Below are 18,680 nucleotides of genomic sequence, written 5' to 3'. Positions count from 1 at the left end.
CCGCTGTGCAGGCACTGGCTACTGAGGGTATATTCAGGCCTACAGACTTGCATATTAAACTGACGTCTCCTTCTTCATTTAGGCCAAAATCTCGAACTATGCCTAAGAATCCGACACCCAGGCCGCATGCTTAGGCCTCTATGCCTAAAAAACAAATGATAAGAATGGCTGAAGATCTTATAACTCTAATCAGGGAAAGCCAGCCTCCCCCTTCTAAGAGACCTAGGACTGAAGTTGTTTATGATTCTTCTGAACAGGATTCTGATTTTTCTGATTCTTCTGATGATCTGGATTTGCCCTTATCTACTTATGAGGATTCTGATGCAGAGGACTCTATTCCCTCGGCTTCCCCTCCAGAGGATTTTTCTTTTGGTGAGACTTTACATACTCTAAGGGAACATTTCCACTGGGAAAGCCAGGATTTTTCTGATTCAAAAAAGAGGCTTAAGGATTTCTTACTTTAGCTATACCTCCTGTACTAGACATGGTCGATGATGCCATTTCAGAATCTAGTTTGGCCCCTGATTCTTTGCCTCCTGCTTCCAGAAAACCGGACAAATATTACAGGGTTCCCGATTCTCACAAGTTCCTTTTTAAAAATCCTATTGCGGATCCAGATACTATTTCACAGGGACCCAAGTGCGTTAAGGCTTGTCCTGATAAAAATCCTACTCCCTCTGATAGAGATTCCAGGGCGCTGGATAGATGGGGTAAGAAAGTTTACACTTCTGCAGCCTTGGCCATTAGGGCAGTAAACTGCCAGTTTCATATGTTAAGTATCAACAACATGTTATTGGATTGCTTAAACAGAAAATGATGTTAATTCCTGACTGTGCTGAAAATAAAGAATTACAGGATTTAATGCATTCTGCTGAACAGGTTGGAAAACATACTTTGCAATGTGGATTTGATTCATTAGAGGCCTCTTGCAGGGCTGCTGTTACTGGGTCTGTGCTCAGAAGGCATGCTTGGCTTAAGGAGCAAGGTTTGCATGATCATGTTGAAGCTAAATTGTTGGATGCTCCCTTAAATCAAGACCACCTCTTTGGCAACAAGGCTGAGGAAGTTCTTAAAAAGATGGAAGGTAAAGCTAAATCTATGCAGAAAGGTAAAGTTTTCTTACAAGTTCAGCCTCCTAGATTTAGTAGGCACTGGCCCTCTAAAAATTGGTCCGTTTCAGCCCCTTTCAGGTCTTCTCAAGCCAAACCCAGACACAGCAGAAACCCCAGGATGTAATGTGATCCTGTCTCGCCTACATTCATTACTGACGGACTCCGAGACGAGAGTTGGCTCCAACTCGGCCACTATAACTAGCACAAAGTCTCTCATTGGCTGGGCTAACCCTGTATCCCAGGATGCATCACGCCCAAACCCCCAGATCTCGTTTGCCACTCCTAAAGTAACGACATGGTCTCGACTTGGCTGTGGCTAATTACCCTCTCTTTTGTTTTTGAACTTGTAGCTTTGAGTTTATTATACCAAAAAAGCTATTCTAATAGCTACGTTGTCTGTTGTATCCATTGTTGTGAGATTGCGTTTGTTATTGGTTAATCCTTCTGTTTGGCGGGCTAGGCCCGTTTAAGTTAAAGGGCCTTTGCCCTATCTTGTGTTGTTAGTGTTCGGGCGTTTAAGTTAGAGCCCTTTCCTCCCTCCCTACCTTGTGTTGCTGAGTGTGCTTCATGTGATTTATTGTGTAAATTTGAAATATTGTTGCTTCTTGTGGATTGTGTTCCTTATGTCGGGCAAGGAACCAAAAGAACTACATCTCCTTCCTCGGCTCCACTGGTCTCGGAGCCACAGGAAGCACTGTCCAAGGCTATGTCTCGTTCCTCGGCTCCACTGGTTTCGGAGCCGCAGGAAGTATTGTCTGTTGCGGGGTCGGCTTCTTTGACTCCACGGTCATCGGCGCTGAAGGAGGTTGCGGTGGTTCTCGAGCCTGCTTCGACTCCGATCCTTTTGGAGCCGATTCGGAGCCGTTCCCCCAGTCTTGTCTCTGCTCCGACAGAGAAGGTTTCTTGACCCCCGTCTGTCTCCTCCAAGTCCTCCAGGCTCTCGCATTTGGATGTCGATAGGGTGGTCCAGAGGCTTCTCCAGTCGCCAGTGTTAACTAAATTATTTTCGGCTCCAGCCCAGTCGGCTCTGGAGCCAGCTACTGTATCGGTTCCGTTTCTTCCTCCTCCGGCAACCTCGGTGTCGTTGGATCCGGAGTCTGCCGAATCGAGTGAAGTCCCTGGGTAGGCTCCGAAACCTCCTGCTAGTCTTTCGGATCCGACATCGGCTCCAACCTTTTCCATTCCTTGTACAGGTTTCGGTACTCGGGTGTCCTCAGTCGAACCCGAGGGGGATACATCGGGGCTTCAGACTGCGGCTCAGAGTCTCCCCCTTGGTGCTTCGGCTAGGGGTACCCCGACACCGGTCATGGTCTCGGAGGCGGGTTTTTCATCCGATTCTGGTGGACCTGCCTTCGAGGCTATGAGGAGCGCGCGCTGGCCAAGTCCATAGTGACTTCACCTGAATCAGCCACTCCTTCCCTGGACGCTGCGACTAGAGCTTCTGGTGCCCCCCTATTTCTGGACAGCGGGGCTCCTAGGCCTGAGGATACCTCCATGTGTGGTCCCCTACTTTCTGAGGGCCCTTCAGAGTCTGTGCCTGAAAAGCCTCCCAGGAAGAAGTTGTGTAAGAGGAAGCATGTAGACTCCCCAGATGAGTCTGTCACCTCGGACACCAACCTCGATGATGCAGAAGGGTCCCTGAAGTCGTCCTCTGATGATGACTCGTTCTCCGATATCCTGGAGATCTTGAGACAGCAGGGCGACTGGGCATCCAAAAACCCTTCTGAGGAGGAGTCTGTCTTCCTCAAGGCCTTCGGAGCCCAGCCTTCCGCCTCCTAGGTGTCTCCACCCTTCGATGAATTATTGGATCTTATTTGTCGAAGGGTGTGGGAACACCCTGACTCTGTGGAGCCAGTTCCTAGCCGCCCCAATAAGTTCTTATCTGCGCCTCCTGGAAAAGAAGTTTTGACCAAGGGAGTACCTGTGGATGCTATGGTGGTGGCGTCTGCCACCCAGCAGGATGTGGCAGAGGCTTCTACTTCCATCCATCCTCCTAATAAGGAGTCTAGGAGTATGTATAGGTATGGGAAGCGTACCCTGTCTTCAGCGACCTTTACATTGTGGTCGCTGAATTACTTGTGTCATTTTACGCAGCTCCAAAGGGATCTCATAAAGGAGTTGGGAGATACCCTGTTGGGTAACTTGCCTGAGGCGTTGGCCCAGTCTGTTAATGCCCAGCTGTCTACCCTTTCTTCCATCGTCAACTCGTCCATGAGGCTCATATCTTATGCAGCCGAGGGGGCGGGTAGTGCAGTGAGTTCGGGCGTAGCCCTTAGGAGGCAAGCTTGGATGCGCTTGTGTCATTTTGCGGAGGCTTTCAAGTCTTCTTTCACGGACGCCCCATTCGACGGGTCCTCCCTTTTTGGACCCAAAGTGAAAGACACCCTCACTAGACGTGAGCAGGAGACTAAGACTTTGTCTGCCGTTGGGGCCCGTTTTTCGCTTCCCACTAGACCTTATCCCAAGGCTCAGAGGGGAGGGAAAATGTGGTTCAGAAAGTCTCAAAAGTCTTCCCCTGCCCATCAAAGTGACCCCCCCTCCAGGGGCAGAGGAGGGGGGAATTTTAATGGAAGGCGTCGCCCTAGAGGCGGTGGAGGCCCCCGCAATACAGGAGACCGCGAGTCCTTTCGTGGTTCCTCCTACCAATGTCCCTGAGGGATTACCCGACTGTGCGTCTCCGGAGCCAGTCGGGGGTCGTTTTTCAGAGCATCTTCAGGCCTGGGAGTCCATCACTCAGGATCGATGGGTGCTTCGTATCATCATCGGAGGTTACACCATTCCCTTTATTCATTCCCCACCCCCGCCATCAAGAAAAATCCCGGACGTTCCACCCAGTCAACGGGATCAGACAGCTATAGAGGTCTCAAAGCTGCTAGAAAAAGGAGTCATCCAACCAGTCCCAGCAGACCAGATCGGATTAGGAACTTCCTTTCCTGGTTGTTTGACTGAGTAAACTTTTTTTGGTTTACGGGTATTGGGTTGGGTGGATGAGTTGTATAAGTGTATTCTGTGACAGTTGTTATTGTAAGTCCATTTTTAGTTGACTTTCGTATGTGCCATTTTTCATATGTACTATCATACATAGTCATTATAGTGTGCACTTGTGCACACTGTAAGCATGAAAATGCTATAAAGTTTTTAATGTCATTTGGTCACATTTACACGACACACTGTCCTATTAAGGTTGTATAAAGTTTAATATTGATTTTCAACTATTCCTGGGTACATTCATCATTATTATTTTAAGTAATAATATTTATATTTAATATGAGAATGTAATACCATGTGGTTTAAATGTCAACATTTCCTTATATAGTTGTAGGGTTTGATGAATACATTATTCATTGAAGTATTTGTATGTATTTTTTTACTGCAATTTTAAAGTTGAGAACTTTTTTTGATGAAAGTTTATGTGGTCTTTATGCTAATGTTTTTTATGTCTCTGCTTTTTGGTTTTGTTTTACCTTTGTTTTGGCTCGTTTTTTATATATTAAGCTTACCTGTTAAGCATATTAAGGTGTTTTTTATTAATTAGTTTATTGGTAATGATTGACAGAGCATGTATTTAAACCTGTGTTACATTGTTTTTATGTTTTAGTTTTCTTAAGAAGGAGGGTCACTGTATCCTCCGAAAGCGTGTAGCTAAAGTTGGAAAGTTTTTTGGATTAAAGCCTTGAAGTCTTGAAATTGGTGCGCATTCCAGCTCTTTTTGGTGGTTTTTATTTTTTCTGAGTTTGCATTGGATTAGGAACTTACTCGAGGTTATTTTTGGTGGCAAAAAGTACAGGGGACGTGAGACCCATTCTGGATCTCAGCCGTCTAAACCGCTTTGTAAAGAAGTCCAAGTTCCGAATGGTCACTTTGCAATCCATTTTCCCATTGCTGGAAAAAGGAGTATGGATGTGCTCCCTCGATCTCAAGGATGCCTATTATCACATCAAGATAAACAAGGCTTCCAGGAATCATTTACGCTTCCGGCTGGGAGCCAGCCATTTTCAATTCCGGGCCCTGCCCTTTGGTCTCACCACAGCCCCCAGGGTGTTCACCAAGTATCTGGCAGTGGTGACAGCTCACTTGAGACGTCTAGGATTCCAGGTGTTTCCTTATCTAGACGACTGGCTCCTCACCGTCCCCACCAGGCATCTACTTGTTCAAGCCACGCGAGCTACTGTCAAATTGGGCCATCTTCTAGGGATTTCATTCAACTGGGCAAAATCTGTATTGCTGCCATCACAGCGTGTTGCCTTTATCTGCTCTGAGCTAGACTCTGTAGAGATGAAAGCTTTCCTACCGACAGAGAGAATAAAAGTGTTACAGGCCCAAGTTTTGGCTTTACTACAACGGGGAAAAGCCCAAGCCAGGATGGTTCTTCAGTTGTTGGGATCAATGGCGGCTACTATTCTCCTAGTTCCGCTAGCCAGGTTACACATGCGAATACTTCAGTGGCTCCTTTCGGCCCAGTGGTCATATCAGGAATGCCCCTTTTCCCATCCGATTTTCATCACGGAGAGATGCCGGCAGAATCTGCGTTGGTGGCTTCTTTCATCCAATCTGGATCAAGGGAGACCCTTGAGCTCCCCGTCCCCTATTGCCACAGTAACCACGGATGTCTCCCAGATAGGTGGCGGGGGGCATTATCTGGGCAAGACAGTCCAAGGTACGTGGCAAGACGACGAGGTTCACTTGCATATCAATGTTCTAGAGATCAGAGCGGTGCTTCTAGCATTGCAGGCACTTCACAGCTCTCTTCCCAGGGGAACTATTGCAATTCTTTCCGACAATATGTCGGTTGTCTGGTATCTGAACAAGCAGGGAGGAACCAAGTCCTACCCCCTTTCAGGGAGGCCATGAGAATGTGGAATTGAGCGATCCCTTCCCAGCGCTTTCTAGTGGCAACGCACATTCCGGGGAAGTCCAATGTGATAGCAGGCAGGCTGAGCAGAGCTATTCTGATGCCTCACGAGTGGCCCCTGAATGACAGAGTGGCTGCTCATATATACTCCAAGTGGGGCCTTCCCTGCTGCGACCTCTTTGCCAGCCCCCTGAATGCAAAGTGCAGCAATTTTTTCACTCTAATCCTCCCACAGGGGGAGTCACCCAGGGATGCACTAGTCCACAATTGGCCCTCCGGTCTGCTCTATGCCTTCCCGCCGGTCCCTCTTCTACCAAGAGTGATTCAGAAGGCTACCTGCTTGGGAAGCAAGATGATTTTGATTGCACCACACTGGCCCTGTCACATTTGGTTCCCCTTCCTTCGGAAGTATGCGATGGATGGTCCTTGGATTCTGGACCCAGCTCCAGACCTATTGACTCATCAGTCAGGACAGCTCCATCCATCCCTACGAACACTAAAGCTCACTGCCTGGCTCCTCCACTTCTGACCTTAGTCAGACAGCATATTTTTACCCCGGAAGTAGTACATATTCTGTCTTCCTCCCACAAGTCTTCTACTAGGAAAATGTACTCTAGTAAATGGAAGAGATTTGCAATTTGGGCTCAGCAACGTGATCTTGATCCCCTTACAGCTCCGGTGTCGGCAGTGTTAGATTTCTTAGCAACACTCTTTAGACAGGGCTCGGCTGCCTCCACTATAAATGTTCAGTTGGCAGCAATCTCCAATTATCATGTTGCACATGAGCCTTCCCTCATGGGTCATAAGCTGTGTAAAGCCTTTCTGAAAGGAGCCTGGTTGCTTCGCCCTCCAGTTTCACAACCCGTGTTGCCATGGGATTTAGATGTGGTGCTCAGAGCTTTGATGTCTTCTCCCTTTGAGCCGGCAGCCTCCTGCGAATTGAAATTTCTGTCATGGAAGACTGCCTTCTTGGTAGCCATAACTTCAGCCAGAAGGGTATTGGAGCTTCAAGCCCTTTCTGTTAAACCTCCTTATTTAATGTTTCATAGGGACAGAGTATCTCTGAGACTTAATCCTTCTTTTCTCCCTAAGGTCTCTTCTGCCCTTTGTCTCCACCAGTCTATTGAGGTCTTTTTTCCACGGTTTTCCAACAAAGTGGAATACAAATTTCACCAGTTGGATGTGCATAGACAACTGAGGTTTTATTTAAATAGGACACAAGAGGAGAGGAAATCAGATCAGTTGTTTGTGTCCTTTTCGGGCAATAGAATTGGCAGTTCTGTAACTAAGGGCACCATAGCTAAGTGGATTAGAGACTGCATCTCTTTTATTTATGCATTAGCGGGTAAGGGTCTTCCCTTTCCAGTTAAGGTGCATTCTACCAGGGCTATGTCAACTTCAGTGACCTTTCATGCTAGACTATCCATAGATGAGATATGCGCAGCGGCTACTTGGACTTCTCCACATACCTTTATTTCTCATTACAAACTGGACGTGGCCTCTAGAAGTCGGCCTTCCTTTGGTTCCACAGTGCTCAGGAGTGTTTTCCAGTGAGCCTCCCGGGATTTAGGTGCTAGCGACGCTGTCCCGTCAGTAATGAATGTAGGCGAGATAGGATCACATTACATCTTTTAGTTATGTGTTTACCATAACGATAGATGTATGTGATCCATCTCGCCTACATTCTTACGTACCCGCCCTCCTTCCCCCTACCTGTTGGACTTGGAGGAAACTTGTATTCTGATTCCTCTGAGGATATTATTTTTTCTCTCCTCTTACATATATACCCTTGTGATGTGGTGTATGTGGGAAAATAATATTGGGGCAAACAAGATCTAGGGGTTTGGGCGTGATGCATCCTGGGATACAGGGTTAGCCCAGCCAATGCTCTGAGCCCGTCAGTAATGAATGTAGGCGAGATGGATCACATACATCTATCGTTATGGTAAGTACATAACTAAAAGTTTCAGTCCCAAGGGACACACAAGACTAGGCAGTGGGGGGTTTCCACACCCAAACCTGGGAGTAGTAAGACTTCTCCCTATGGAAAACGGTTTCAATGACTTGTTTTTAAAACTTCCAAGCACTTCCCAACTGAATGCTCCTTTAGGCGGAAAGATTGGTCTGCAGGCCAAAAACTGGAAACTGATTACCCAGGACAAATGGGTTTTAAATAGTGTCCCAAGGATACAGATTTAATTTCCACATGTTACCAACACCAAGCGGGTGGCTATTTCTACCCCCAAATCATTGGGCAGAGACCCAAAATCAAGTGCTGTCTCTCTTAAACATGGGAGCTATTCAGTTAATTCCAGAAGAGGAAAAGGGTCAAGGTTTCTATTCGAGACTTTCCTGGTACCCAGAAAAGGAAATACATGGCATCCTATCGTGGACCTTTCCATTCTAAACACCTTTCTGGTGATTCCAAAATTCAAAATACTGACTCTTCACCAGCTGCTTCTTATGCTAGGCAAGGGATGCATGGTTGGCAACACTAGACTTAAAAGAAACATACCTGCACATCCCTATCAGGGAGTCTTGCAGAAGATACCTATGCTTCAAAGCAGGCTACATGCACTGTCAGATGTTCATTGTGTTACCCTGCTGCAGTCATCACACTTGGGTTATCCTGCCGTCAGGCGGTCCCATAGTCGGCCTGAATTCCAAAGTCGTGGTCCGGCGTCGGTTGCTGTCGCTTCTTCCCTGACGTCAGTGTGCCAGGGGTATATAAGAGGCATCCTACGCCATTTTCTCCCATCATTCTTGCCGCATGGTGCCCGAAGCAGAAGCAGTTCGCAAGTGCCGGTCAGCCGACACCTGAGATTTTCGATTTGAATTTCAGTCTGAAGTCTTCAATAAAGCTAAGTACCCCGTTGGGGAACCTTTTCTTTCCTCACTCCGATGTCAGAAAAAGTTAACAATTGCATTTCTTGTGGGAAGCAAATACCTCATAAGGACTTCCATTCTTTTTGTATTCCTTGCCTAGGCCCAGACCACGACGTCACAGGTTGTCAGTTTTGTACTAGGTTTAATAAACGAACTATCAAACGCCGTTTTGCCTTTGCGCGACATTACTTTGGTAGGAAATTTAATTATATCATGCCGTCGGAGCAGCTGACGACCGGCATGCATAAAAAACGCAAGGATAAGGACAGGCAGCCTAGGAACAAGCCAGACTCCGGTTCTCCGGTTTTCAGTGGGGCACCTACGCAGCCCCTGACGACCGCAGAATTGGAACCCCAGACAGCTGCGGATTCTCAAGCGGAGTGTACTAGGCCGATGCAGCCATCTTCATTAGGCCCTTCCGACACCGGAGCAGAAGGTGATCCTGGTGCAGGAAACACCTTCGGTTGCAGGAAGGTGTCTTCAGACTGACTACGCTCACCATTAAATCTTATGCTAAGCTTAAAACTCCAGTAAAACCAAAAAAGACTGTACATCAGTCTACAGTTCAAGGCCCCATGCCTAAGAAACAGATGCTTAGGATGGCTGAAGATTTGATTACCCTAATCAGGGGTGACCATCTCCCCCCCCCCCCCCCCAGATAAAAGACCAAGGCAAGAGGAGGATTATGCTTCCTCTGACCAGGTTTCAATTTCCTCAGATTCTTCTGAGGAACAGGATTACACTTTTCCCCCTTATGAAGACTCTGATGCTGAAGAATCTATCCCCTCAGCATCTCCCCCTGAAGACTACTCATTTGGGGAAACTTTACATCCCAGTGGAAATGTTCCCTCATGGTAAGGCCAGGACTACTCTGATTCTAAGAAAAGGCTCCGAGAGTTCCTTTTACTACCCCAGCACAGACCACTTGCTATCCCTCCAGTTTTAGATATTGTGGATGATGTTTACTTGGAGTCCAGTCTAAATCCAGACACTCTACCTCCTGCTCCAGCCAAACCAGACAGATACTACAGAGTGCCTGACTCACACAAATTCCTTTATAAAAGCCCTGTGGCTGACCCAGAAACAATTTCCCAGGGTCCCAAGGGGGCTAAAGCTTCTATGGCTAAAAATCCTGTGCTCTCTGAAAGGGATTCCATAGCCCTAGATAGATGGGGAAAGAAAATATACACCTCAGCAACTCTGGCTATGAGAGCATTAAATTGTCAGTTTCACATGCTGAAATATCAGCAATTCCTAATGTCTCAGTTAAAGCAAAAAATGAGCACACATAAAGAGCAGTCTGAATTCAAGGAAATGCAGGATCTGTTGCATGCAGCTGAACAGGTAGGCAGACGTACTTAACAATGTGGGTTTGATTCATTGGAAGCTTCCTGTAGAGCAGCTGTTACAGGGTCTGTCATACGTAGACATGCTTGGTTAAAAGAACAAACCCTGCCTGATCATGTTAAAGCAAAATCATTGGATGCACCTTTATAGCAGGATGTATTATTTGGTGTCAAAGCAGAAGAGGTCTTAAAGAAAATGGAGGATAAGGCAAAGTCTATGCAGACGGTCAAGGATTTTTTACATGTACAGCCCCCTCGTTTCAGCAGAAATTGGCCAACAAAAAACTGGTCCTTTCTAGGTTCTGACAGATCACAGAGGGGCAAATACAGACGCCCAAGGGGCAGAGGTCAGTCACAAGGCCCTTACAAACCTCGCCAATGGGGTACTGCTACCCAGAAAGGAGGAGAAGACAGGCCCCAAGCTAGCAGAAGACAAACATAATGACTCAATCCTCAAACTACCAAGCAAATGTCTCCTGGCAAGCCCCCTTGGGAGGAAAATTAGCATTTTTTGCAGACAACTGGCACATCATCACAAGAGACAAATGGGTCCTAAACATTGTCTCACAAGGATACAGAATCCACTTTCATAACTTGCCAAGGAAAAAAGGAATGCCAAACCTGCCACCAAATCAATGGGCAGAGGCACAAAAACAAATTACAGCTCTCATGGACATGAGAGCCATACAACAGGTACCTACACAGGAGCAAGAACAAGGATTTTACTCAAGACTATTTCTAGTCTCAAGAAAAGACAAAGCATGGAGACCCATTCTGGATCTTTCAATTCTGAACACCTATCTGCAGGTACCAAAATTCAAGATGCTAGCACTACAGCAGCTTCTTCCCATGCTGGGCAAGAATGCTTGGCTAGTAACGTTGGACCTCAAGGAGGCATACCTGCATGTCCCTATCAGACAAAATTGCAGAAGATACCACCGCTTCATTGCAGGTTCAACACACTATCAGTTCTCTGCACTGCCCTTTGGCTTATCTACTGCGCCCAGGGTCTTAACAAAATGCCCGGCACCAGTGATTGCATACTGCAGACAAAGAGGAATTCAAATAAACCCATACCTGGATGACTGTCTTATTCAAGCAGAAAGCAAGGACATTCTTTTAAAGCATCTGGCATTTGTCAAACACTTTCTAAGTTGCCTAGGGTACACAGTAAACGAAAAGAAATCAAAACTAGTGCCTTCACAAAACATAATATTCCTGGGTGCCAGCTTGAATACAACGGCCCAGATGGCTTATCTCACGCCAGACAAGCAACAACAGCTGACTCAATATTTCAAAATAATGGCAACAAAGACCCAACTCCCTGCAAGAAAAATTCTGCAGGCCTTGGGATTCATGGCATCTTGCATACTACTAATACCATTTGCAAAACTGCATATGAGGAAATTACAATGGTACTTGAAAAGCGTATGGACTCAGCACAGCCACAGCTTGGGAACAATGATACCACTCATTCCCTGCCTTCAACAGGAGTTTCTGTGATGTGCATAGGCATGTCACCTCAACAAGGGTCAGCCTTTCACCTTACCCACAGCCAGGGAAACTATGACAACAGATGCATTGGACTATGCCTGGGGAGCACACATAGCAGGACAGTGCATTCAGGGCAAATGGACTACAGATCAAAGGCATCTGCATATCAATCAAAAAGAATTGCTAGCAGTACAGAATGCCCTAACAGCTTTCAAGGACCTCTTACACCCAGGACAACTAATAATAAAGACAGACAACACCACAGTAATGTGGTACATAAACAAGCAAGGGGGCACACATTCCTACCCTCTATGCAGGTAAGCAATGACCTTGTGGAACACTTTACTGTCTTACCAGGTTCAATTACAAGCACAATTCCTGCCAGGAAAGAAAAACACGTTGGCAGACGACCTAAGCAGAAACATCATGGATCCAAACGAGTGGAAATTAGATCCACAAGTATTTGCAATGATAGCTCAAAAATGTGGACGGCCACACATAGATCTGTTTGCCAGCCCCCGAAACTACCAACTTCAAAAATTTTTCACAAGGACATTCCACCCACAAGCCTGGAAAGTGGATGCCCTCTCATTCAGTTGGAAAACATTAACAGTGTATGCCTTTCCTCTACTGCCTCTTCTAGCAAAGGTACTGCTGAAAGTCAGATTAGAGAGGCCACAAATGATACTCATTGCACCAGACAGGCCACACCAGCATTGGTATCCAATTCTAAGGAACATGGCCCACTGCCCACCATGGATTTTACCACAAATTCCTCACCTGCTCACCCAGCGAGACAATCAGATTCTACACAGCCAGCTCAAGACTTTAAACCTGGCTGCATGGCAAATTACCTAAACAACCAGCCAACTCCTCTATCCAAAGCTGTTATGGATGTCATTCTGGAGGCCAGGAGGCCCAGCACCAGAAAAACCTATTCAGACAAATGGAAAAGATTTAGCGCCTGGAACCAGGCTAAAGGCCAAAATCCCCTTGATCCAAACATTCCTCAGATTCTACAATACTTAACTGAGATGTTGCACAAAGGACTTTCCTTTTCATCTATTAAGATCCACGCCTCAGCAATTTCATCTCATTACAACACGGATCCTCCTTTATTCTCACATCCACTCCTAATACAGTACCTCAGAGGGGCTAAGAACATACGACCGCCCAGGAGAGAACCAACACCTACTTGGGATCTCAACTTTGTTCTGGAAAAGCTTACACTGCCACCCTTTGAACCAGGGTTTTCAGCTGATTTAAAATTCCTTTCATGGAAAACTGCCCTGCTGCTAGCAATAATCTCAGCTAGAAGAGTCTCAGAGCTACAGGCACTAATGGCAGTGGAGCCTTTCCTCATTTTTCATCAAGACAGAGTCTCTCTACGAACTAACCCTACCTTTATGCCAAAGGTGGTATCCAGTGTGGCCCTAAACCAAACCATTCATTTGCCCACCTTTTTCCCAAATCCCCAGAACAAAGGAGAAAGACTCCTGCACTCTTTGGACATTCACAGGCAATTACGTTACTACTTGGATAAAACTAAGGCTTTCAGAAAATCTGAACAGCTCTTTGTAGCCTGTGCTGCAGGATCACAAGGAAAAGCTATCTCAAAACAGACCATTTCTAAATGGATAGGGCATTGCATACGTTTCTGCTACACGCATCATGGGAAACCGGTACCTGCTAACATTAGGTCCCACTCCACCAGGGCTACAGCTACATCAGCAGCCTTTCTCAGGGGAGTGCCAACCAAGGATATTCTGGAAGCTGCAACTTGGAGTTCAGTGCACATCTTCACCAAACACTATCACTTACCCCTATATTCTAAGACTAGAGCTGGTTTTGCCACTGCGGTTTTGCAGGGCCTTCTAGCTTCTTTTAACCCAGTTTAACTCCACCACCCATCCTTAGCTTTGGGATTCAACCCAAGTGTGATGACTGCAGCAGGGTAACACGATGAACATAGTACAGTTTTGTACCTACCATAAATGTAGATGTTCGAGTGTTCACCCTGCTGCAGTCCAGGTTACCCTCCCTCCATCCCCTCTGAACTAGCTGAACTTATCTATGCCACTCTATCCTATACAACCTCTGTGGTGTATTTGCTTGTGCCTGAAGGTATTGTTTATATATATATATATATATATATATATATATATATATATATGAAAAACTGAAGAAAATGGCGTTGGATGCCTCTTATATACCCCTGGTGCACTGACGTCAGGGAAGAAGCGACAGCAACCGACGCCGGACCAAGACTTTGGAATTCAGGCCGACTGCGGGACAGCCTGATGGCAGGATAACCCAAGTGTGATGACTGCAGCAGGGTGAACACTCGAACATCTACATTTATGGTAGGTACAAAACTGTACTTTCTCTGCACTGCCCTTTGGCTTATCTACTGCACCCAGCGTATTCACAAAGTGCCTTGTTTCAGTCATTGCTTATTGCAGGCAAAGAAATATTCAAATATACCCATACCTGGACGATTGTCTAATTCAGGCAGAAAGTAAGGACATTCCTTTGAATCATTGGCCTTTGTTCAGAGAGTACTGACTGGGGTTCACCATAAACGAAAAGAAATTCCACCTGGTACCCTGCCAACAAATTATATTCCTGGGAGCAAGCTTGAATACAACTTCCCAAATGGCTTTCCTCATGCAGAGAAACAGATTCATTTCACAACTTACTTGAAACAAGTGGCCACAAAAACCCAGCTTATCTGCAAGGCAAATACTGCATGCCTTGAGGTTCATGGCCTCCTGCATTCTTCTAATTCCATATGCAAGGAAGCATAAGAGGAAACTACAGTGGTATCTCAAAAGCCTATGGTGTTACCATTCACAAGATCTAGAAACAAGGATTCCTATCATACCTTGCCTACGGCTAGAGTTCCTTTGGTGGGCAGGCAGAGGCCTGCCGCCAAAACCGTGGACTACCATTCACATTACTCCCTGCTGCCCAAATCCTAACAACAGACGCATCCGACTATGCATGGGGGAGGGGCTCATCTGGCAGAGAGGTGCATTTAGGGAAATGGAACCTAAGTCAAATGCACCTGCACATAAATCAAAAGGAAATGTTAGCTGTACAGAATGCTCTTGACAGCCTTCAAGGACCACATTCTTCCAGGACAACTAATGGTAAAGACGGACAACACCGCTGTCATGTGGTACATAGACAAGTGGGGGGGTACACATTCTTACCCTCTCTGCAAACTAGCCATGGCATTGTGGAACAGAGCCTTGAGCTACCAAGTGAATCTACAAGCTCAATTCCTGCCAGGAAAACTAAATACACTGGCAGACAGTCTAAGCAGAAACCTCATGGACCCAAACGAGTGTAAACTGAAACCAAGGATTTTCAACATGTTGGCAAGCAAATGGGGGAGCCCAGATATATAGACCTGTTTGCCTCCCCGCAGAACCATCAACTGGACAAATGTTGCACAAGGATTCCCCACAAGCTAGCTTGGAAAGTGGATGCTCTTTCCTTCAGCTGGAAAAAACTATCAATTGTTGCCTTTCCTCCTCTGCCTGTGCTCTCCAAAGTACTAGTAAAGATCAAACAGGACAAGCCAAGGACGATTTTAATTGTACCAGACTGGCCTCGCCAACACTGGTACCCACTCTTGCGCAGTGTGTCATGCCTGGGTCCATGGCACCTGCCTCAGATTCCTTCCCTGTTGTCTTAGCAGGAGAACCAGATTCTGCATCCTCAGCTGCAAACCCTGAACCTAGCAGCCTGGCTAATTACCTAATCTCTCCTTCACCATCCCTTAGTAAATCGGTGATGGATATCATTTTAGAGGCAAGGAGGCCTAGTACTAGAAAATCTTATACGGCAAAATGGAAAAGATTCTGTGCCTGGAACCAATCTCAAGGAATGCAATTTACCTCAGATTCTACAATACTTGACTGAGATGCTTCGTAAGGGCTTGTCTTTTTCCTCCAGCAAAATTCATGCCTCAGCCATTATAGCAGAGAGCCTCCCCTCTTCTCTCACCCACTGCTCAAGCAGTTCCTCAGAGGGGCCAAAAATGTAATGCCACCCTGGAGAGCTCCAACTCCAGCCTGGGATCTTAATTTTGTCTTTGAGAAACTCACTCATCCTCCTTTCGAGCCAGCTGCTACTGCAGATTTAAAATTTCTTTCCTGGAAAACCGCTTTCCTTTTAGCAATCACGTCTGCAAGAAGGGTATCTGAATTACAGGCCCTTATGGCAGTGGAACCTTTCATCATCTTTCATGCGTACAGGGTGTCCCTCAGAACCAATCCCTCCTTCATGCCCAAGGTGGTATCCAGTGTGGCTCTTATTCAGGACATTCATTTGCCTATTTTCTTTCCTAACCCACAGAACAAAGGGGAACGGATACTCCACTCTTTAGATGTGCAAAGACAGCTTAGATTCTACTTGGACAGGACTAAACCTCAAAGGAAATCTGAACAACTGCTGGTGACATTTGCTGCAGGGACAGAGGGGAAAGCTATTTCAAAACAAACCATTTCAAAATGGATAGGCCACTGCATTCATTTCTAATATAAGCACCATGGAAAACCTATCCCACAGGGCGTCAGACCCCATTCAACCAGGGCTGCATCTACCTCTACAGCCTTTCTCAGGGGAGTCCCTACTAGGGACATCGTAGAAGCTGCTACCTGGAGTTCTGTTCATACTTTCACCAAGCATTATCATTTGCCAATTTTCTCTAAATCCACAGCTGGTTTTGCCACTGCAGTCTTGCAGGGCCTTATAGCTGGACCTAATACTATTTAAATTCCTCCTCCTTGGGAATCTACCCAAATATGATGACTGCAACCGTGAAACACGAAGAACATAGTGCAGTTGGGTACACTTAACATAAATGTAGATGTTAGAGTGTATTCACTGTTGCAGTCCTGGTTACCCTCCCTCCAGCCCCCTTTCTTCTTTTTGCTATAGCTCTACTCTGAATTACTATGCTCTCAAAGCTTTTTGGTGTATTTGCTTTTTTGTTGGAGGTATATCCTTGTATTTGTAGGTTTAATTGCTTCCCATTAGGGGGGCACCTGACATCTGAGGCAAGAAAAAACTGATGTAATGGCGTCTGCTGCATGTTTTATACCCCTGACGACCTGACGTCATGGAAGAAGGGACAGCAACCGACGCAGGACCCAAGTCTTTGTTAATGAGGCTGACTGAGGGCTACTGCAAGCAGATAACCCAAATGTAATGACTGCAACAGTGAATACACTCGAACATCTACATTTATGGTTAGTGTACGCAACTGTACTTTCTATTCAGTAATTAATCTTCTAGCATTGGTAAATTACCTCACTTGTTTAAAAAGTTACTACATTTAAAAAAGGCAGCTACCTGATAATGTTAGGGGAATAAGGAAGATTGTTGGAGGACTACACTAACTCTGTAAAGACTCAAGTGCCACTGTTCAGTCTCATATGGTTATGATTTCATTTAGGAGAAAGTGTCCATGCTTATCTGAGCAAAGCATGGCTGTTCTGCATGTTTTTTGCATAATTTCATCACACTGTTTTTTTTTTTTTTTTTTACACTTGTGTTTCTGAGTGATATCCTGCAATCATACTGGAAATATGAAGCTATTCTGTTAGGTATGCAAATTTCAGTCTAATTAGATCTCCAGATTTTTATTTTGCTGCATATATTCACTTTAAAAGAGTCTTTGTTCAGATTTTTGATATCTTCAGGTACTAAGAGACGTTGTGACAGAAAAAAGGTAGTAGTCTTTCAAAAGATTGTTTTCCCTGATGGGAAAACATCCCTTGTGGCTTCATCAGGTACGTGTAGCTGTTATTCTTAGCATCTTTTAGAAAGCTTGGCTTTTTTTCTTTGAAAAATACTATGAAGCTGTATAATACTGAAAACAAGTGTTAAAGGTGCCACTTTTTCCACGAGAAAAGTCAATCATATTTGTGATTAGACGTCCAACAATACTTTTCCAAACTTGTTTTGCTATGACTAGTGCTTTGCATTATGTTAAATTACCATTTCAAAGATTTTTTTTTTTGTCTTTTTGCAGGATAACCACGTGGAACCAATTCGTCAGTTTTATAGCACTCATACAGAACAGCGGCAAGTAAAGCGGGAGTCAGTGGAAATGATGATCAGTGCACAGCAGTGCCTCCCTTCTGAAGTAAGTAATTGGAAATGCAGCAAACAACTTAAAAACTAAAAAAAAAATGTCACAATAAGAAAATGGAGAGGAGGAAATCAGTCCAAAATTTTAATACTGTCTTAGCGCCTTTCTTATTGTGGCATTTTTATTATTTTACTTATTGTGGTGTGTTATATTTATAACAAGTTAAAAGCTGTAGCCACAGTTGTGCATTTAGATCTTAACCCAGTGGCCTGTTTGTGCCTTAATTGTTGATATTTTCCAAAAAAAAAAAAAAAAAAAAAGAATTCTGAGCAGCATCCCTTAAGCTATGCATCTTGACCACATTTCAACTGGGCTGTCACCTTGACTGCATGTTAAACGAAGGTCTCGTATGGCTCTTCTGATAGCACTTTTAGCAGTATTGATCAGTTAATGCTTATCTGAAAACTTAATTTTTATTGTGAATTAACTGCCTTAAGTTGTGGAAATATTTCAGTGTGAGGTCAAAACCATGTACGCAAACTACCTAGCCCAGTAGATGCAGTAGGATAAAGCTCTGACTATGCCACAGATGGGGCTGTAATCATCTAGTGGTATGGGAACTTTGAGGGACAAGGCAAAGAAGATAGGAGTGAGTGGCAGACAGCAGCACACCTAACCTTGAGGAAAGAAGCAGCTTTAGCTTGCCACATTGGCAGCATCTACAGGAGGGCAGATGTACTGCCCATAGCAATGGGTCTTGAGATTCACTGCGAACATTGAACCTCTTACCAGTGGACATTATGTACAGTAGTTCTTATGCTCCCTCTGTAAGTTTCTGCAGTCAAGCTCATCCTGTCACCATGGGAGTTGGGGAGTGTCCCACC

The 18,680-nt window shown here is 45.3% G+C and overlaps 1 protein-coding gene across 1 annotated transcript in view; it reads left to right on the top strand.

Annotated features, from left to right (window-relative positions):
* The window catches only part of LOC122809125, a 3,089,885-nt gene that overhangs the window by 2,577,994 nt on the left and 493,211 nt on the right, over positions 1–18,680 (top strand). The window contains exon 16 of the mRNA XM_044080384.1: positions 17,737–17,850. Within this exon, the coding sequence (XP_043936319.1) occupies positions 17,737–17,850 (114 nt within the window). The remainder of the gene's footprint in view (positions 1–17,736; positions 17,851–18,680) is intronic.

The sequence above is a fragment of the Protopterus annectens genome, chromosome 8.part0, assembly GCF_019279795.1.
Source record: "Protopterus annectens isolate FY-2018-M chromosome 8.part0, PAN1.0, whole genome shotgun sequence".
Lineage (NCBI taxonomy): Eukaryota > Metazoa > Chordata > Ceratodontiformes > Protopteridae > Protopterus > Protopterus annectens.
The sequence above is the reverse complement of the archived record's forward strand: the minus strand, read 5'-3'. Positions and strand labels throughout refer to the sequence as shown.